General features: G+C 53.4%; 2 protein-coding genes across 5 annotated transcripts; both read right to left on the reverse strand.

Annotated features, from left to right (window-relative positions):
• Window positions 1-1,784: 1,784 nt before the first annotated feature.
• Slc29a1 (solute carrier family 29 member 1 (Augustine blood group)) lies at window positions 1,785-17,404 on the reverse strand. Of its 4 annotated transcripts, none has more exons than XM_013355805.4 (13): window positions 17,110-17,404; window positions 10,194-10,279; window positions 8,252-8,333; window positions 7,923-8,125; window positions 7,703-7,842; window positions 7,193-7,327; window positions 6,999-7,096; window positions 6,782-6,860; window positions 6,223-6,347; window positions 5,701-5,809; window positions 5,389-5,474; window positions 4,858-5,057; window positions 1,785-4,508 (listed from the first exon to the last, which is right to left on the reverse strand). In XM_013355805.4, exons 1-13 carry the CDS (start codon window positions 17,131-17,133, stop codon window positions 4,397-4,399), a joined length of 1,479 nt encoding a protein of 492 aa, XP_013211259.2. In that variant the 5' UTR covers window positions 17,134-17,404; the 3' UTR covers window positions 1,785-4,396. The 4 variants fall into 4 exon arrangements, with proteins under 4 accessions (XP_013211259.2, XP_040138661.2, XP_013211260.2 ...); XM_040282727.2 differs by having other exon boundaries at window positions 17,201-17,402; XM_013355806.3 differs by lacking the exon at window positions 17,110-17,404 and adding an exon at window positions 13,641-13,737.
• An 811-nt stretch (window positions 17,405-18,215) lies between these two features.
• Mymx (myomixer, myoblast fusion factor) lies at window positions 18,216-19,781 on the reverse strand. The gene has a single exon (XM_078018592.1). It carries the CDS (start codon window positions 18,868-18,870, stop codon window positions 18,616-18,618), a length of 255 nt encoding a protein of 84 aa, XP_077874718.1. The 5' UTR covers window positions 18,871-19,781; the 3' UTR covers window positions 18,216-18,615.
• Between the last annotated feature and the right edge of the window lie 408 nt (window positions 19,782-20,189).

Raw genomic sequence — 20,189 nt, forward strand, 5'->3', positions numbered from 1 at the left:
ACATGGGCATAGCACTAGTCAGCACTTTGTAGAGCTATTGGGGGAGCAGATGAAACAATGCGCCAGACAGAGTACAGAGCCGTGGTGAAAGCCACGCTGCGATTCAGATCTGAGTGGACTCTCGCAGGGCAAGTGTCACTATTCCTGCTTTACACATGAGGGGCTATGAGACGGAAAGGGTCAGTTCAACAGCCCAGACGAGCAGGAGCGCGTGGGCTGCCCTCTAGTCACTTGCGCGCTGGGTGACGTCACCCTCCACCCCTCCCCGAGGGGCGGGGCGTTGGTCGGGCTGTTCCCACCCTGCTTCAGGCCCCAAACGTGCAGTGAGGTTTCCCAGCTGATCCGAGGCCAGCAGGCCCTCAGGCGGTAGTTCACGCTGGAAATGGCTAGGCTAGGGAAGAATGGCTTGATTCTCAAGCTCCAAGGTCCTGGAACTGTGGAAGAGGGTAATGAATGGCACGGGGGAAGAGCAGAGTGGCCTAGACAAGAGACCCCCGCCATGCTTAGGCTTATCCTAGTGACCATGGCACCTTGTGGCTCTGGGGACCTCATCTCCTATATCTAGATTCTGCTTCCTTAACAAGTCCATACATATACCGACCTCCCCTTTTAAGGAAAGGAGCCAGAGCCACAGAGAATGCGTGGCAGGCCCAGAACAGAACCCCAGGCTCTGAATCCAAACACTATGGCCCTCTTGTTTGGCAAAAGGCCTAGGAGAGGGCAGCTTCTTGGGCAGAGGCCTTCATGGGCCACACTGACCCACTCACCCACTTAGCACTCATAGCAGCCTGGAGCTGGAACGCCAACTTGTCCCTTTGCAGGGAGCACAACACAGCCAAGGCTAGAGAGGGTTGAGTGGGCACAGCCAGGCCTGAGAGCACCAGGCAAAGGCCAGTTCATGTGCACAGGCTGCAGGAACCAGCCAGGACACAAGGCCACTGATGGACTGGGTTGGAACTCTGCCCATTTCTATGCTCAGTACCAGTGCATCCCAGGAATCAGATAACCCCCTAGGGGCTGCATGGACACTGCCAATCTGGCCTCTATCAGATCTGCTGGCTGGCCCCTCCAAAAGACAGCTACTCTTCCTGTATGTGGACTCAGGTTTCAGGCGGGGCCAACAAGCCAGACAGCAATACTGTCTCTTTAAAAGTGACTCTGCATTTCTCTGCTCAGGTTCATTTTGAATTACTATTATAGTTTAACCCTGAGAACAATTTGGGTTTTGTTTTCCCAAGAATTAGGGGTCTCCTATCATTCCACCCCTCATACTCACCTACACCATGCTCTTTCCACATTCTCCTCAAAAAATAAACATATTCCAAATTGTTGGTTAGACCTCAGGCTTCATTTCTATTTTCAAAATGGATGCTGATTTTACTAGAGCTGTTTTTCAAGAGTGTTCAAGGCCTCAACATTTCACCATAAGACTAAAAAGAGACACTTCTGTGTAGCAGTGGCAGCCCCTAGGAAGGATGACAGACCATTTGGAGCAGAAATGTCAGGTGATGGGCAGTATCAAGTCATGGCAGGAAGGGATACCTGGCAGATTTTCCAGCTCTGCCCTCCCTTCCTCTTGGAAACAGAGAGGAAAGTGGTGAGAGCCAAGAGCACCCCGCCTCCTACTACCAGGCTCCCCCAGTGTAGTGTTGCTTGCAGAGTGCCCACTTGTGGTCAGAATCTGACACTGCACCTAGTTGCCAATTTTGGCATTTACATTAAGATTTTCTTTTCAGAAAAGATATTCCAGTAATTTCCTTTAACATCGGTTTAAGTACAGAAAATGGGTATAGCCTTCTCTTTATTTGAACCATTGCTGGGATTGGGAGGAACCTACATAACATGCCAGGGCATGGACGATGAGCACCACCACATAGCTGGAGTCAGGCATGTGGAGAAGATGAAACTACAGATATCACAGGGACACAAGCAGATGCAGTGCAGCAAAATTTCCCAAGTACCTCTGGGAGCTAGGCACAGCATTTTGAAGTTGAAAACCCAAAACATGAGTCAAACAGACCTAACTTCAAAAACATGGTGGTCTTGTAGCTGGACAAAGAAAAGTACATAAGCCACTATGGTATGTGCCTAAAATCCCAGCTATGTGGGAGGCTGAGGCAGGAAGAATCCAAATTCAAGGTCAGCCTGGGGAACTCAGTAAGACCCTGCTCAAAATAAAGACTAGAGATGTAGCTCAGTGATAGAGCACTTGTCCAGCAAACACAAGGCTTGTGTTCAATCCCCAGTCGCAGGGAGAAAAAAGATAAAAACATAATAGTGAGATAGGTACATGCTCCAGAGCAAGGAATGAACACACCCCTAAATTGGTTTTCAGATTCTTTCTTTCTTTCTTCTTCTTTTTCTTTCTTTCTTTTCTTTTTTTTTTTTTTTTGGTTAGTACCAGGAATGGAACCCAGGAACACTGTAACTCTGAACTACCTTTTTAAATTTTGAGTCAGGGTCTCATTGAATTGCCAAGGCTGGCCTTGAACTTGTGATCTTCCTGCCTCAACCACCCCAGTGCTTGGATTACAGGTATGCACCACCATGCCTGGCCTTAGATTATTCTTGTGGCCACATTTGGGATGGATCAGAGAAGACCTGGGACTTGGTCCCAAAAGGCCAGGTAGGGAAGTGGTAAAGGGTCCTCTGGAAGAAATACAGGTGGTGGGGGGAGGGGCTGGCCTTAAGGAAGATCCAATAGGGATCCAATAGGGATATGGGGTTTGGGTACAATGGGGAAAGCAGGGAGGCCTGAGGGCAAGCAGAGGAGAAAGATCTCAGGTCTGTAGGTTCAGTTTGCATCACATCAGGTACATCACATCAGGAGGAAGAATCCTAAGCAACCAGCAGCTTGAACCAGATTGGAAGGAAGACTTTGTCTACCTTCACCTCAGATACATACTCTAGTTTGACAAATTAGCACCTGGACTTCAGTTCCCACTAAGATGGTATACTTAACAACCCCATTAGGGCTTGAGCTCATGGAAGAGTGAAAAATAAGCTAACAGAATTTAGTGAGGCCTGAAGCCTTCAATTAAAAAAAAAACTCCCATAAGAGAGGAAGTTCTGCCAGAGGTGCCAACTCAGTAGCAATGTGCTGGTCAGAGATCAGTGAACAGACAGCCCAGGCAGGGCAGCAAAACCTCCTGCCTTTCTGAGACTCATACCCAAGTGCTGGGGCTGGAGGGTCACCATGACTAGAGGATTGCACTTCCCTCTAGCCAGGCAGTTATTCTTGGGCAGGGGTCTCAGTAGTGAGAACCCCTTCACTGAGACTCTCACAGTCCCATTCCAAACCACCCCTCCTTAGGCTAGAGTCTGGGCTGAGAAGGAAGAAGTCCAGCTTCAATATGAGGGACACATAGGCTCCTTGTTCCCCAGGAAGTCTGGCAGGCCAAGCTTTTAGTGTCAGGGCTGGGTGCCAGGCAGGGGAGAACCCTCAGGCCTCAGCCTCTTCCTGCCCAGTGATGTAGGAGTGCCGCCAAGAGCTGGGGGTGGAGCTGGCCAGTTTTTCAGAGTTCATTGCAGGGACTGAGGACAGAGTTGGGGGGGTGGGCAGCAGTTAAGACCAAGAAAAGACAAGAAGCTGTCTCTGTCTCCAGCCTTGTGAAAGGAGAAATGAAGCAACAAAGAAAAAACTTGGCTTTTCTGTCTGGGCCACAGTTGGGGTGTCCTGGCTGGAGGCCTGTCCCTCCCCTGTGGGCCCAGCAGGGGTCACTACAGCTCCTCTGAGGCCCAACCCCTCAGGCCTACAGCTGGGTCCTGCTCATCCCTCCAGACCCATACTTCCTATCTTCTACCATGCCAAGGCCTTAAGCTGTCGCCTGAGGACACAGGGAGGCACAGAGAGGAAAAAAAAAATTGTTTTTAATTTAATCAGAGAGCCTCTGAAGGCACCTGGTTTCTGTTGAGTATAAAAAAAAAGGCAATAAAATAGCATCTAATATAGTGTGCATGATGGGTAGGGATGGGTGAAGGGCAGGGGAAAGGGACAGGGAGAAAGGGGAGGAAGCACGTGGGGAGAAAGGAGGGAGGGGAAATATCAGATCAGACCATACAACGGTCAGTCTTGGCCCCCCAGCCACCCCTGGTGTAGGCAGATAGAAACAAAACACTTATACACGCTCTCTGAGCCCAGGAGCCTCACCTGCCTTGCAGGGACCAGTCAGCCATCAGTCAGAGGCCACGCCCCTCCTGTCTGACCCTCAAGCCCAGTGTTCTCAGTGTCCATCAGAGGCTCCCTCCCCAGGGCCTGGACATCCAGGCCCCACACAGGGCATAAGAAAGCAGAAGTTGGCTTTAAAAGAAGAGAAAACCTTCAGACTACCCTGCTCATCCTTGGCAAAAGGGGCAGGTGGCAGGCCAGCAGTGCAGTCCTTCTGTCCATCCATGGTCACACAATTGCCCGAAGCAGGAAGGAGAGGACAGCCCCCAGTGCCAGGCCCAGACACAAAAAGAAGTTCATGATGGCTCCCGCGGTCTCCGCCTCAGCCGGCTTGACTTTCCTAAAGGAGGGAAGGAAGACGACCCAGGGCTGACTGCCCAGCCCCGGCCCCAGCCACAGTCCCCAGTATCTGGGGTAGGGAGACCGATCTGTCCTCCTTTCCTAACCCCAACCTGTTTCTGCCTCTTTGGGGACTGTGTACTGGGGGGGTGTCTTCCATGCTGCCACAACAGGTCCTTCCCATAGCTCCACCTAAGCAGCCTGGGCACCTCAGCCCTTACCACGGCTCTCGAGCCCCTCCCCGGCGGCCATCAGCTTCAGCACCAGAAAGTCTCCTTTTGCCCTCTTTCTCTCTACTGAGGGTCCCCGCTTAGAGCTCTAGACCCTGACAAATGCCTGGCCCCACTCACTTGGGCCCGAAGCACATGCAGAGGCTGGCGAGGTAGCCGTTGGAGAAGGCGAAGGAGGCCATGAAGAAGATGTACCAGGCGTCATGCTTGAAGACCACAGCCAGGTAGCGACGGGGATGGACGTTACACAGCAGTAGCAGTGGCACAAACACCAGCCGCGCAACCACCAGGCTCGGCAGCCAGCAGCTGTCCTTCCCAGGCTGCAGGGACAGGGCGATGCCTCAGCCAGGCTGAGCCCTGGGTTCCATTTAAAGACCCTGGGGACTGGACTGGCCACTAAGCCTGGTTACCTTTAGGGGGCCATTGATTAGGAGCGCCCTGTGGAGTGCTGGGATGTTCTACAACTTGATTTGGGTAGGTGCACACACACACACACACACACACACACGTTAAGTTGTACACGTAAGACTTATACACTTAATTATATATAAATTATGTCTGGATCTTTAAAAAAAAAAAAAGGCCCCTTTTCTGGGTCTCAGGCTGGACTCCTTTTTCCCACAGGGGACCAATATCCCTTCCTCCACTTACCCACATGAAAACAGCTGTAAGGCTCCGGCCCAACCAGTCAAAGATATTGAAAGTCAAGAAACAGGACACAGGAATGAAGTAATCTCCTGGAAGAGGAGGGGGAGGAGTAAGGGAAGAGAAACAGACAAGCAACTCCGGCCCTCACTGGCCCTCGCCTTCCCCAACCATACAGAAAGAAAAGATGCTTCCAGCGCAGGGAAGGACAAATGGACCCAGAAAGGTCTGCCTGGGTAGAAGGCAATCCAGGCTCGCTCAACTTCATTCCCAGTCCTGCCTGAGACCCTATGTGTCGGGAAGCTGCAGTGTTCTCACCCCAGGCGCTGGTGCCTGCGATGCTGGATTTGACCTCAGCAGTCACAGCAGGGAATAACCCAATGGTGATCGTGAAGTTGAAGCAGACAGAGAGGGCCAGGACTGAGATCTAGAGAAAAGGAATAAGATTCAGTCAGCTTTTTCTTTTTTTGGTTTTGGGGATTGAACCCATGGACACTCTGCCACTGAGCTACATCCCCCAACCCTTTTTATCCTTTATTTTTAGACAGGGTCTTGCTAAGTTTCTGAGGGTGGCCTTGAACTTGTGATCCTCCTGCTTTAGCCTCCAAAGTCATTGGGATTGAGTGTGCCCCACCACACACCTGGCTTCTCTGGATCCCTGTCTTCATGGTGGTTTGCATTAAAGAACCAAGAAAATACACATGCACGTGTGCACATGTAAGAATCCAGGAATGTGACAAGTCTCGGGTCAAAAAGGGAACTAGAGGAAAGGGAGAGGGAGGGAGCAAAAAGAAAGAAAAGAGGTGAGGGACAGAGGGTAAGAAGCCCTGCCCCACATACATTTTTGAGGATGGCTCCAATAGAGGGGTTTCTGCTGGTAGCCTGAGAATTGGGGGTTGAGATCCCGGACTCCTCTTTGCTCGCTCTTGGCTCCTCTCCTGGCAGGTGACAGGTTGTAGAAGAATCTTGAGTTGTGGGAAGGATGGAGGAAAAGACAGGGTTAGCTACAGTGGACGTAGCTTTACCTGGACCATAGCCATACCCTAACTCTTAGCTAAGACCTCCCTTCCAAATCCCCAGGGCTTGAGCCCCCCACCCAGGGATTAACCATTCCCAGGGCCTTCAGGTCATGTGACTCCCTACCCCAAATCAGAAACTGCTTCCTGGCGCCTTCAGTCCACATGCCTGGGGCATCAGGGTCATAGGATCTCCCCACATTTTAACATTCCCAGCCCTCATTTCCTACGGTCCCCCTACCTCCACCCCTGGTTGCTCTGTCCTCCACTGGCTCATGGCTGCCAGCTAATACAGTGTGTCCATTCTTGTCCCCTCTGCTCATGTTCATGCTGCTCCTGCCTGGCATGCCGCCCGCCCCCGCTGCTTCCTTTGGCTACGAGACCTTTACTGATGAGGTCCAACTTGGTTTCCTGCTCCCCAGGCCCCTCAAGCTTGAGCTGCTGGTAGTAGCGGTAGAACTCCTATGGAGCAAGGGAGACAGGGAGGCAGAGTCAGAGGCATTGCTGGAACTCCTGCCTCCCCCAGTTTCAGTTCCAGACTCTTGGTCTAGACCCTGAACCTCCCCACCCACCAAACCCCAGATCCCTCCATTTGCTCACCAGCCTGGGCAGACCCAGGTAACAGATGATAGCCAAAATGACAACCACACAGGCTGTGATAAAATAGCCAAAGGCACTTTCTGACAGCTCTGAGCCACCTGGGATAGACAAGGTCTGTGATCAGAGAGAGGCCGCATCCCTTCTCCCCCACACCCCCTCCCCCGGGCCATAGGCAAGTGAACGTTAGGACTCACTGGCAATGGCGCAGATCATGGCCACTGAGGCGAAGAGGCCTGCCAGGCCCTGGCCACTCATGATGGGGGCTGTGTAGCTGGCGGGCAGGAGGCCAGCCAGACCAAACAGGCTGCCCTGCAGGATGGCGCCAAATGCTGGGGAACAGGATGAGTATCAGCAAGGGATGGTGGGGCTGGCAGTCAAGGGTCCAAAGGAAAATAAGGCCCTGTGATTCCTGCTTGCTACCAGTGAGGCATTATTTTTTTGTAGTTTTTTTTTTTTTTTAGTTGAACGAAATACATTTGAACACAATACCTTTATTTTTTAAAATTTTTATGTGGTGCTGAGGATCAAACCCAGCGCCCCACACGTGCTAGGTGAGCCTCTACTGCTGAGCCACAACCCCAGCCCCTCCCAGTGAGGTTTCATGCTGAGCTTCTCTCTGCCTCACACCCAGCCCAGCCCAGGCAGGTTCAAGCCTTTGAACCCAAACTGCTCATGACAATCGTCCGCTCCCGGCCCAAGCTTACAATTAATGAGTATGATCTTGATCATGGTGAAGACGAAGAAAGGCAGAGCATCCAGCTGCACCTTCACCAGGATGGCAGTGACCAGGAATACCAGCAGGATGGCCACTAGGCTGCCTGGGATCCGTACAGACTGGGGGATCCTACAGGAGAGGCCCCGGGTAGCAATGAGGGGTGGGCAGGAGGCAGTAATGGCAGCGCTGGGGCAGAGGTAGGTACTCACCTCTGATGCAAGAAGGAGTTAAGGCAGGAGAAGAGCAGCAGTGGCAGCATGGCACACAAGGTCATGACATTGTTGAAGATGGCACTGAGAGACCTCTGTTCTGGTAAGGGTGCTGTGGGGACAGCTGGGTCCTGTATCTCCTTGCTCAATACAGCAACATTCAAGGACACATTCTGAGACATGTCCAAGCGGTTTGTGAAATACTGCAAGGGTTGAAGATAAAATGTTGAAACCTCTGTCCCTTCCTATGCCCAAATGCACATACCCAGGCCCTGGAAGCCCAGAGGACATGCCCCCATGGAACCCAGTTCCCCCCCACCCCGTCTCACCTTAGTGGCTGTCATGAAAAAATTCCAGGGGAGCAGTGTCCCCAAGCCCAGCATGAAGAAGATAAGCCAGACAGCTTTGTATCTGGGATGGGAGGAAAGAGAAGCCAAGTGACCCTCCATCCTACCCACCCTTCCAGGTCAACCTGAGACCCCTTCCTCCCTGCCCTCAATCTCTTCAGTTCTCCCAGGGAATATGTGGAGTCCAAGGACCCAGGACTGAATGGCATGGCTGATAGGACCTTGGTTCTCAGCCTTCAAACACTCAGGGGATCCTGCAGGCTGGGAACCAGTGTGACCCACATATCCGGAGATGGTTTTGAAAATCCTGCTGAAGGGCTGGTGTGGGCGGGAGAGTGAGAAAACAAAGGGCGAGGAGTCTTCTGCTCCCACCAGGCTGGCTGTCTGGAAGTGAGTGTGCATCTGGGCAGGAACTGTATGGTTCCCCAAAGAGGATTCTGAGGTCAAGAAGCTCCCAGACCATTCTGGATCTAGCAGAACAGGAGGGTGGGGTGCCTGGGAGGCAGGGAAGGAGAGAGCTACTGCTGTTGTTTTTTTTCCCCCTGGTCCAGACAGAACTGGTTTTATAGGTCATACTACCAAAGGCAGGCCAAGAGGTCTGCAGCTACTGGACGTCATCTGGACAATCATCTGGGCCCGGTATAAATAAAGGCCATCCGGCTCCAGCCAGGCCAGTATTTAATTATGTAGGCCTTACCTACAAGCTTAGCAACCTGGTGCACCAGGGTCACTAAGGCCCATGGCTATCTCCAGATATGTGTGTCATACCCTCTCAGCAGCCAAGACTCACATTCTTCAGAGTTGACCCAAGGCACTGAGGAGGAGGCCTGGCCACGGGGTAGGGGAACATCATACACCTCATATGGAGAGGGTCTTGGTGAGTGTCCCATATAGATAGATCTGAGCTATGACAAATGCAGTCCCCAAAGCCTTCATATCCCCCTTGAAGTAAACATGCTAAAGGGTTGATTTGGAGGCCCATAATGAAGGGCAAAACTCCCAGGCAAGGTCATACAGGACAGAGGGTCAGAGGTGGGGTGGGAAGACAGGTGGTGAAGAGGGGAGAGGGCTTCAGGGAATCACCGCAGAAGAGGGGGCCAGGCTGGGGCACCGTGCTGCCTGGGAAGGAGAGGAAGCACCTGGGCCTGTACTTCAATTCTCTCCCCTGCATACAGCCCTGTGAAGTGGATGTGCTTATCTGTTTCACAGGTGGGGAAACGGTCTCCAAGAGACCAAGTTAAAAGACCCCACAAAGTGGCCTGGTTCCATAAACTCTGGCACAGAAAGAAAAGAAGGTAGGCAGGGGAAATGTAAGGGGGGGTGTGGTGGCCCGAGGCAGAGTGAAGGACAGCCTGAAGCCTGGCCAAAGTGTGGCAGGGCTTCATCAACACTGTCATGTCCCACACCACTGTAGAGCTCAAACCCATACAGCCTCTCCCTCCAAAACTCCTCCTCGTAATTGCTACGGCAGCTCTAACTTGAGGGAGTTCACAGGCTCTAGAAGTGGGAAGGTCATATCTAGGACCAGGGTGGGGTGGGGTAATCTGAGGCACAGGCCCTAGGGTAGTCCTGAGGGACAGGGAGGTTTTGCCAGATGTGCTCTGGAATGAGGGGTATTGCCAAGTATCTCCCCAGTGGTGGCGCAAGGGGACAGAAGCTGTGGGACTAGCTGGAGAGCAATACTGGAAACACTGACAGGCCAGACAAGCTGCTGCCACCTTGTGCCCCCCTGCAGACTCCCCTGCCAGACCCAGCCAAGACATGCATGGTTCCCAGCCCAAAGCAAACCTGACTTAGAGCTACCTGGCCGGAAGGCCATCCTGTGGTGGCAATTCCAAATTCCAAGGAACACTGCCCCCACCACCCTGGAGACCCATTCCCTTGATCCCTAGCCCAGGTCCCCTCCCCTGCCCCCAGTACCTACCTGTCTTGAGGCTGGTGACTGGTGGTGGTCATGGTGCTGTTGTTCTCAGTTGCGCCTGGCTGACGGCTCCCTCCCTCTGACGCTTGCTGGGGGCAGAAGCAATGGGAGGCCCTGCTTCCACCAAGCCCTCCTCAGACTCTTGTGGGGAGGAGGGGACGAGGCAGACAGAGCAGGCAAGTGGAGAGTCCCACAGGATTCCCTCTGGGTCCTGCCCCTCAGGACCACTCGGATAGACCCTCTGGCCCAGCAGGCCAGTCTGATGGGGCCCCTATGGCTGTTCAGCCTCCACCTGGCTCCCGGCCTGGCCGCTGCCACCGCTATTTTTATCCAGCAGCCGAAGCAGTTTATAAGCTGGGAAACAGGAGGGTGGAGAGCAGGAAAGAAGGAGGAGGAAGCATGATTGAGAGAGAGGGAAAGATAGTCAAAGACAGAGAAGAGATGAGAAGGGTCAGAGGCTGTGCTGACAATGGAAGGTGAGCTGGAGGACAGGAACAAAGTGGAGGGGACAGCCAGAGGCAGGGGGAGCAAGGCACAGAACAAAAAACAAACAAATCTGCAGAGGCCCCAGGCCCCCTCCGCAAGTCTGATCTGTCAATTTACCCAGGAGCCCCTGGATTCAAGGACAGAGTAGGCTTTGTGGAGCCTGTCCCCTACTGAAAGCACCCCAGACTGGCCTCTCTCCTAGGGGCATCTTAAACCTTTCTTTTCAACCACTGCCCAGAGGCTTCCTAATTCCCAGCCAGATTTCCAGGGAAATATTTCACAAAGGGTATGGGGATGTGACCCTTCTCACAACCCAGACCAGCCACTCTGACCCCCAGTACTGGCCCAAAGGTCATCCCATCCCCCTGTGAGTTCCACTCTAGGCCGCTGTTTTCTTCTCCTTTCTGAGATTGGCCTTAAAGGGAAGATTGGAGGGGTAGGGGCTCAGACACAGACCCAAACTGCTGAGTCCCAAAGCTCCCAGCCACCGGCCTCTCTGTGCCTCACTTGTGTAGGAGGAGGCTCCCTGGCACCAGAAGGTTAAACAGCTTTCCATTAGATGGCCTGGGAGGCCCTGCTGGCATGCACTGGCCCACCCTCCAGGTGAGCCTAGCTCTGGAACCAGGTGTGCTGCTGTCTGGAGGCCGGCCTTCTGCTCCCTGTCCAGGCACTTGCTCACTAACAGAAGGGGAGAACAGAAGGGGCCTGGGCAGCCCCTAGGAGGGGGTCCTAAGGCAGGCTGGGCAGCACACCTTGTCCACATGGTCCTGAAGGAGGGCCTAGAGTGAAAAAGGTGGTATGGGGCAAAGCAGGAGAGGACCCCCCTGGCCTCATGGGCCTCTTTCTGAGAAGCCTTATGAGCACAAAAGCAAACCCAGGAGATAAAAGGCCCAGAGCTGCAGGGGAGATAAGATTGCAAGGGGAGCCCCCTGCACCTGAAGGTCACAGCAGTGACAGCAGGGGACTCTGAGATCCTCCATGGGCTTTTTCACCCCTTCCTGGATAAATTCTAGACTCCACAGATCTTCCTCATCCCTCAGTCTAAAGCTGGGTCGCAGGGGTGGGGGCATACCTCCAAATGGAGGTGGAAGGCTTCTTCTTCCAATCCTCTTTCAACAAATATTTACTAAGGACCTCAGTATGCAACCAGGCATTGTTGCTAGGCACTGGGGACAGAGTGGCAAACAATAGTATTGATGTCTTCTAGAGGGATAAGGACAAGAGGGCTCTGCTGGAGTGGAGGAAGGACTCAGGTTTTTCATCTGTACCAGGGAGGGACCCCGCCATCTCTCACCTCCACAGAGCCCGTGTTCCACCCCACCCCCCACAGGAAGGACTCCTGGCAGAATAGCCCCCTCCCCTTAGCAAAGTGCATTAGGCTTGGGGAAATGTCTATTTTTGTCCTCTTTCCCAGCCCGGCCCCTGTTCTACACAGTCCCCACCCCAGTCCTGGGTGCCCTGCAATTCCACTGGGCACCCCTCCACCCACCCCTGCCCACATCTTTACATTCCACTGGCCAGCTTAGGTGTTCTGTTCTTGTCAGGTTTTGCCCAGCAGCAACCAGGGATCTGATACCAGCTCAGACCATCTGGTGTCCCAGGGCCATGCCTTGGCCTGTCAAGTCTTGAAAGCAGCCACAAAACGGAGCCCCTCCCTGCCCCTAGGTTCCTAACACCTCTCTTAACCCAACTTTCAGGCATACCTTTGTGCTACATCAAATCTCCATTCCCCAGGGTGCCCTATAGGCCAGTCACTACTGCAGATCCCCTCTTTCTCTCAACTATCCAGAAGCTAGTTCTAGATTGTTTCCGATGAGCAGATGGGCCAGGTGGGATTCAGAGATGTTGGGTCACTTGCCCAAGTTCACTGAGTAGGTGAATGGGGAGCCAGGATTCAAACTCAATGCTCATTTCATTCTAGGTTCCTTTCTGGCTGGGCAGGGAGGTATAAAGACTGATTCCCAAATGTCCCTGTAGACTGGGGAAGGGAGGGGGTCTCTGCTCCAATTAAAGGGAAAAAAACAGGCCTATAATCCCATCTACTGGGGAGGCTGGGACAGGAGGTTGGCAAGTTTGAGGCCACCCTTGGCAATTTAGCGCAACTCTGTTAAAAAAAAAAATGGCTGAGGATGAAGATCAATGGTAGAACACCCCTGGGTTCAATCCCCAGTCAACCCCCATAAATATAAATAAATAAATAGAAGAATAAAGTGGGGGCCCAGATCATTCCCAGCCTGACATGTTTGTCAGAGGTAGGGTACCTCATCTCCATCCCATCACATATTTACATTCAGGCATGAAGAACTCACAGACAGGAGGACAAGTCCGAGGGTCTGGAGGTTACTGAGATGAGTGAGCCAAGGGTCGGTACAGGTTTGGGGAGAGATCCCTAGGATGGTGAGGGCCCATTGCTGCTCTCCCCCGAGGATAAAGCCCGGCGTTTGCTATCCTTGTCTCTCATTTACTCTGTAAGTAAATGTGGACGCGCCAGGAACGGGGGGGGGGGGGGGGGGGGGAATCAGGGACAAGAATTTGGCCAATAAAAGGGATACTTAAAGGGACAGCTCCCCTACCTCCATCTGCGTCGCCCCCGTCCCCATTCCCCTCACTGCAAACACGGTGTCCTGGCCCCTCCCATGTCTTGAAGACAATCGACCAGGATTAACTGTCCCCTCGCCTGCGTCTTATGGAGGTCCGCGAGGCAACAGCAGCTTTTAGGCCCGGGAGCCAGGCCACCCATGCCCCACTCCGGTGGTGGTCCCCACAGAAATCCCCAGCGCCCAGAGCCTGGGTGTGCCACGTGCTGCGCGCTCTGCACGAGTCAGGCCAGGGAAGCGGGGGACAGGCGACGGTCGCCAGGCCGCGGAGCTGTTTGGCCTGGCCTCCCTCCCTCGTGGCAAGCTGGACGCGCCACCCCACGCCCGGCCGTCCCCGGCACGCGCCCACCCAAGGCCCTCGGCGCACCTGCCGGAGAAGAACTCCTCCGCGCGGAGACCTGGGCGCTTTCTCTGCAGCTTCCCGCGCCCGCAGGAGAGCTTTCAAACCCGCCCTCCGCTGAGCCCGCCCCCGGCCCGCGCCAGCCACCACCTCCCGCTACCCCGCCGGCCTCGCCCCGCCCCCCGCCCCCCGCCCCCAGGGTCTCCCGCTTAGCAGATCTGCGCGCGCCGGGACCTGCACCAGGACACCCTGCGTCCCAGGGCCATCTGGTCGCATTATTTCTTAGGGCCACACTAACCCAGCCCGTTATTAGGCGTGTGGGCCTGGAGGGCACAGCTCCACACTAGGAGCCCCTAGTCCCTTCCGCGTCGAGGCTGTGCAAAGTCCCATTCGTTCCATCCCAGGGACTTTTCACAGGCCCGGACGCCCCCACCACCAGGATCCGCCAGGCTCAGCTGAGGTGTTCCGTTATCCCGCCCCAAACCCCGCCCACGCCGCTACACTACACAGAGCCTCTTTTCTTTCCAGTGTCCCACCTTTTCCAGTTTAGATCCCTTCTCCTTTCGTTTCAATAAGACTTCTGTCCCTTTCACCCACTCCCTTGTGGGATTCTTAGGACTCAATCATTTGTGACCTGGGTGGTGGGTTTTTCTACCCATGACACATACACATGGCCATAGGTCCATAAACATCATGCCACCCACAGCTCTGACTTGAAGGGATGAGTGTCTCTGTCTCTGTCTCTTGTCTCTGTGTAGGGGAGAGAGGCAGAGTCCTCGCCCCCCTCATGATCTACCGTTTCTAAATCGAGCACTTTGGAAAACTGAGGCACTGCTGGGAATGGAAGAGAAAGCCAGGAAGAGCCCAACATCCTGCACAAATCCTATTGTCCCAGAGACGATATAGGTCAGAGGTGGAATCCTTGCTGAGCTCCATATCCTTCTCTGGCTGATGGGGTCCGTGTTGAGGAGGGGTCCACCATGTACCTCCAAGGGAGGAGCAGGGATTCCTTTTTGTTCTTGTTGGAAAGTAAATCAGGGGGTCATTCTCTGCCCCTACCTCAGTGCTCAGTGCTTTAGGACTATCCAAAGGTTGGAAGTGTCCTGGGGAGAGAAAATTCAACCTAGACTGCTTACCCCACCCTCAATCACCCCAGAGGCCTGTCCCCTGGAGAAGTCATACACACTAATTAACAATTAGCGCCTGGGTGCCCAGCAGCTCAGGAGGTTGAGGCAGGAGAATAGTGAGTTTGAAGCCAGGTTTGGCAGCTTATGGAGGTTCTAATCAGCTTAGCAAGGTTATAATCAACTTATTGAGACCCTGTCTCTAAATGAAATACAAAAAAGGGCTCAGTGGTTGAGCGCCCCTGGGTTCAATCCCTGGTACCAATAAAATAACATCAAACAATTAGTGGTACTAAAATCATAGGGACACTGCAAAATCATACCTCTCCCCAAGAAAGCCTGGGCCCTGAGGAGGGAGGGGTTTTATATAGGGCAGTGGGTAGAGCTGTCCCCAGCCTTACAGCTCTGGTGGAGATGATACACATCTTCCCCACAGCAGGAAGCAAACAGAGGGCAGGAAGATGGGGTGGGTGGTATTTTTCTAGGCACTGTCCCTTGGCTTTTGAGTGGCTCATGTCTGTCCACAACCTTGGGTTCCTACCCTCATGTTTGTCCGGTCTCTCTCTCTTCCTCACCTTGCTATTGCCTCCCCTTCTCCTTGGCCCCCTGCCTCACTCCCACCTTCCTTTCTGGCTCTGGCCCTGTGGGGGTGGCAGGACTGGTGGTCAGTATCCGCCAGGCACAGCCAGGCTCGGGGGTTAGTGGCTGCAGTTGTGTGCAAAGGGGGCTGGAAGTATAAGGAAACAGGAGGAAGTGGTGAGGGTCCCCAGGAAACCAGACTAGGGAAGGTTGGTTCCTCTCCCCATCCCCATGGGGCCTGGCCTGCTCAAGGGATGGCAACAGCCAGGCCTATTATTGTTGGAGAGAAGTCTATTTGGCACACACCCTGCCTGGGCCAGGGCCAGACCCATACCCATCAGGGTACCCTTCCCAGACAGAGAAGGTGGCTGGGTGTCCACGCCCTCTGCTGGACAGCCTTCGGAGGCCCACTAACACAGGTCTGTGCCTGGAGATTTTCTAGCTAAATTAGTCAGTCCTCTGCCCAGTCTTGTGGTTCTCTCCCTTCATGGAATCAGATCTCAGTCACAGGGAATGGAGGGGAACTTTGGTCCTTCAGACCCCCATATCCCACCTTATTCCCTATTCCACTGGGGACTGTGGCATACTCCAGACTCCTTCCTCCCCTGGGTTACTTGTAAGCATGCCTCACCACCAGCACACAGCCCTCTCTCTCCAGGCCTGTGTCCTCTCAGCTGTCATCAACAAGCCATCTGTGTTTGCTGGAAATGTGTTTGCTGAGCCCTGGGGGGGGGGGGTTATCACTAGAACATGTGTCATGTTCTCAGTTGTGTTTGTGATTGTCTTCATGGCCTTTGTGGCAGGGCTGGTTCTAGAGTGAGGACAGTGAGATGCTACCTAAGACACCAAATTTAAGAGATGCCAAAATCATCATCATCATCATCATCATCATCATCATGATAAATTGTAATGCAAAGTGGAATTTTGGTTTGTTTGAAAGTGTTGGGTATCAGCTGGGTGCAATGATGCAGGCCTGTAATCCCAGCTACTAGGGAGACTGAGGCAGGAGGAAGGCAAGTTCCAGGACAGTCCAGGCAACTTAGAGAAGCCTTGTCTCAAAATTAAAAAAATAAAAAGGGCTGGGGATGTAGCTCAGTGATAGAGCGCTCCTGGTTCAATTCCCAGTACTAGGAAAGAAAGAAGAAAGGAGAGGAAGCAAGAGAAAGAAAAGAAAGGCAAAGAAAAGACAAGATCGACTATGTGCTGGGGTTCATGAACATGACCCTGAACATACTAGGGACACCACTGAGCTACACTTCAGCCCTAGTGCAATGATCAAAAACCAAATTTAGAGCTGGGGTTGTGGCTCAGCGGTAGAGCGCTCGCCTAGCATGTGGAGGCCCTGGGTTCCATCCTCAGCACCACACAAAAATAACTAAAATAAAGGTATTGTGTCCAACTACAACTAAAAAATTTTTTAAAAACCCAAATTTAATAAAAAGAATCAATGATTAATACAACGTCGAATTTTTAAATAAAGACAAGTGTGTACAAAGAGTGGGTTTTAGGTCTGGGTTCAAGAAGAATTAAGTCTTTGTTCACTGGGTCTGCTCAGGCCCCCGACTTCTGCTCTAGGCAGATCTCTGACCTCGGGCAATTGTAAATTGCTGAGATCAAGGAAGAGGGGGAGTCACCTTCAAACTCCCAGAAAACTACCCTCCCTTCCAGAAACCGCAGATTAGAATCCATAGAAGATCAGACTGCAGAAGCAGCGTGAGAACGGCGCAGAGCCCGCCCCTGCCCGGCGCGCGCCTCGTGCTCCCCCGCCGCCCCCGCCGCCGTTCCCTGCGCACCTGCTGAGACTTTGGCGGGGGCATCCGGACTTGGCACAGAGGACGGAAATTCCCAGGCCGGCGGATCCGGGATCCCTCCGGGCCTCCTTACCTCCGGCCTGAGGCTATGGCCATGGCCCCAGAGCGCTGCCCGCGCCGGGGTGGACCGGGTCTTTGCCGCCGGGCGGGAGGTTTGCAACTGGCGATTGCGGCGCCCGCCCAGCGATCCGCGGCAGGCTCTCAGTCCCGCCTGGCGCCGTTCGCCGCTCGAGGGCGCAGAGCGTTTCGGGACGCCGGCGGTGAGGGAGGCTCAGTGGGAGGGGCTCGTGGGCCCAGGCAGAGCGGCCAGCGTTCCGAAGGGACAGGGTTAGGGAACCAGGGACTCAGACCCCCTTTACTCCGCCCCTCCCCCAGGTCGTCTTCTCGAGTGGCGAGAACAAGTGGATGACCTCCTCGGGAAGCGACTGGGGCGGGGAGAGTCCTACTGGAGTGAGGGTGCACAGCCTTGGTGTCGCTTCTCTGGACAAGGGATTGAATGGGGATCCCGAGAGGAACCTGTATTCATCACTGTCCCCCCTCTCAACCAGAGCCCAAGACTCAGGGAAATGGGATTATTGCATGGAAACCATAAACAAATCATCCGGAGGCTGGGATGCAAATGTGCCTGACAACTCTTACACACACATCCCCAGTTACCTCCTTTGGGGGAAGGGAGAATAAGGAGTTGATTTTTTTTCAGGCTTCCCCCTCCCCATTTTTTTATAGGTCCTTGAAGTCCTACATTTTTACACTGCCCCGCCTTCCAGTGGCTACCCGCAGGGTCGCTTAGCAAACAAGTCTCCCGCTTCTCACCATCTTTAGCTGAGATGACTCCAAAATGACTCAAACGGTTTTTCCTCCCTCTGTGAGCTAGCAGCCAACCTTCCTCTAAAATAGACCCAGACCATAACTAGGGGAAGTGTGACCTTCTGGGCAAAGTTAGACACTATAAACAACTTCAAGGTTTTGAAGACTGAGGTGGACAAGGAAACAAACAGCCAAAGGAAGCCTCCCAGTGATCCTCTCCTCCAGCCCCCTCCCCACCTGCCACCCACTGAGGAGTAGGTGACAAAACTTTCAAAGAAGCATCCCAAGAATTCAACAAATATTTATTAAGCACTTGCTTTGTGATGGGCTTTAGGAACAGTGCTGCCTCCAAAGGCAACCAAAATCATATTTTAAGGTAGGTAGGTCCCAAGTCTGGAAGACCAACAGTCTGGATTCAAGTATCACCTCTTAGATAAATTGTCCCCATTTACCAGGAGGTGAGGTCTCCTCTCCTCTGAGGTCAGAGATTGTTAGCAGAGGTCTTTGAGAAGAATTGCAGGAGGAGGAAGGGGCAGTGATCAATTGTCTGTGAGACATGTCTGCTGGGAGGGGGAGGCCTTCAGGTCAGATCCCCACTGGACTGCCCAGTGCAGGCTGCTTTAGTGCTGTTGCCAGAACTACTCCTACTCCAGGCTATGGCTGCTGCCAGGACGTGTGGCCTCACTTCTGGGGGCCTAACCTCTCCCTTCTCTCCGGGCGGTCCACTCTGGAGGTCTCCCCAGCATCTGGCGGGTGTCGCTGGCTGAGGATGAACAACAAACAGCCTAGAAGAGCCTCTCGAACATCCTGGGAGCTCAGGCGACGGGCCAACCGACGCAGCAAGGGCAGGAGGTGCTGGCGGGCCAGGCGGGCAGCAGGAAGCAGCAGACGGGTCAGCAGCCCTCGCAGCAGCAGTGGGAGCAGCGGGGCAGGCATGGCGAGCTCGGTGCTGCGAAGGCAACGGAGGCTCTAACCTTGTGCTTCCTGCTCCCACCTCACCTGCCAAAAGCATGGGTGAACAGGAGTGTCCCCTCTCTTCAGTTTACACCTTCCTGCTTCCCAGTTGTGGGTTGCTTTTCCCTTTCTCTTAGCAAGGTAGCTGGTAGAGGGGGTTTCACCACAGCACAGATGGGGAGAGAAAAACTGGAGCTAGAACTCACAGCCAGCCCTTCCCTGTCTCCAGGGGCTCTACTGTTCCTGGGACCCCTTCCATCCCCCTGATATTCCCCAATCTTTAATCCTCAATCCAGCAGTTCTTCCCCAGGCAATTCTAATTTTTCTTTCGGGGAGTTCTTGATCCACCCAGACCTGCAATCCTTAATACCCTGGCCCCCTACACCCACCGATCAGTTCAGCTCTCACCAGTCAGGACTGCTGCTCAGAATCAGTCTCTGGCTGGATCTTCCTGCAGTGGAGACAGCCTAGCTGGATGCAACACTGGGTAACCCCATCCAGCTCAGCCCCAGCCACCCAGCTCAGCTTGCCTAGGTGGGGGAAACAATGGAGAGACAGCTGTGTTCTGGCAGCTGGTACATGGAGGGGAGCAGGCAGCTGGGCTGATCCCCTTTTCCAGTTTGGAAGGAAAAGGAAGGAGGGAGCATGTGCAGGAATTCCCCTTGCTGGGTACAAGCCTCAGAGTTGGAATTCAAACAGCACTTGCTAATTGTGTGGCCTTAAGCACACTGACTCTTCTGGGCTCCAGTCCCCTTATCTGCTACCTCAATGGCTGGGAGGAACTGAGAGGAGGAACTGAACAGGACAATGTAGGACACCTACATGTCCAAACCTCAGATACAGTAAAACAGCCCCCCGGACACATTTATTAACACCAGATCTGTTCCAGTGGACAAGACAGGGAAACCAGGACCTGGTGGGAGCAGGCCCTCTCCTGGGGGCAGAGGAGTGAAGACAGTCCATTTCATAGCTGGGCACATTTGGATACAGTCGGGTGACATTTGTACTCAAAGATGGAGGAGGGACCTAATTCAGGTCCCTTTTCTCCACCTATTTTTCCCCCTTGTTATGAATCCATAAGGTAGCCAGGTGTATCTCATTGGGTTTATAGACAGGCTTTTTGTTTGTTTTTGTTTTTAAATACTTCATTCTCCTATTTTGAAAATTGTTATAAGTCCTGCCTTTCTGGATTCAGATGAGATAATGGCCTTGACGTATTATAAAAACTTCAAGGTCTTGAGACTATGATCACGTATCAGCACCCCACCAGCAGCTGCTGTTAGCATCATTGTCATCTCCAT

Source organism: Ictidomys tridecemlineatus, chromosome 8, assembly GCF_052094955.1.
Source record: "Ictidomys tridecemlineatus isolate mIctTri1 chromosome 8, mIctTri1.hap1, whole genome shotgun sequence".
Classification (NCBI taxonomy): domain Eukaryota; kingdom Metazoa; phylum Chordata; class Mammalia; order Rodentia; family Sciuridae; genus Ictidomys; species Ictidomys tridecemlineatus.

What these genes read in the sequence shown, in the direction of transcription:
- Slc29a1 (XM_013355805.4), bottom strand. Translation starts at nt 17,133, where the DNA reads ATGCCCCCGCCAAAGTCTCAGCAG. An exon ending in GTTGGACCTCATCAGTAAAG is followed by an intron (nt 6,348 to 6,781) that starts GTCTCGTAGCCA and finishes CCACAACTCAAG; the next exon opens with ATTCTTCTACAACCTGTCAC. An exon ending in TGCATGTGCTTCGGGCCCAA is followed by an intron (nt 4,509 to 4,857) that starts GTGAGTGGGGCC and finishes TCCCTCCTTTAG; the next exon opens with GAAAGTCAAGCCGGCTGAGG.
- Mymx (XM_078018592.1), bottom strand. Translation starts at nt 18,870, where the DNA reads ATGCCTGCCCCGCTGCTCCCACTGCTGCTGCGAGGGCTGCTGACCCGT.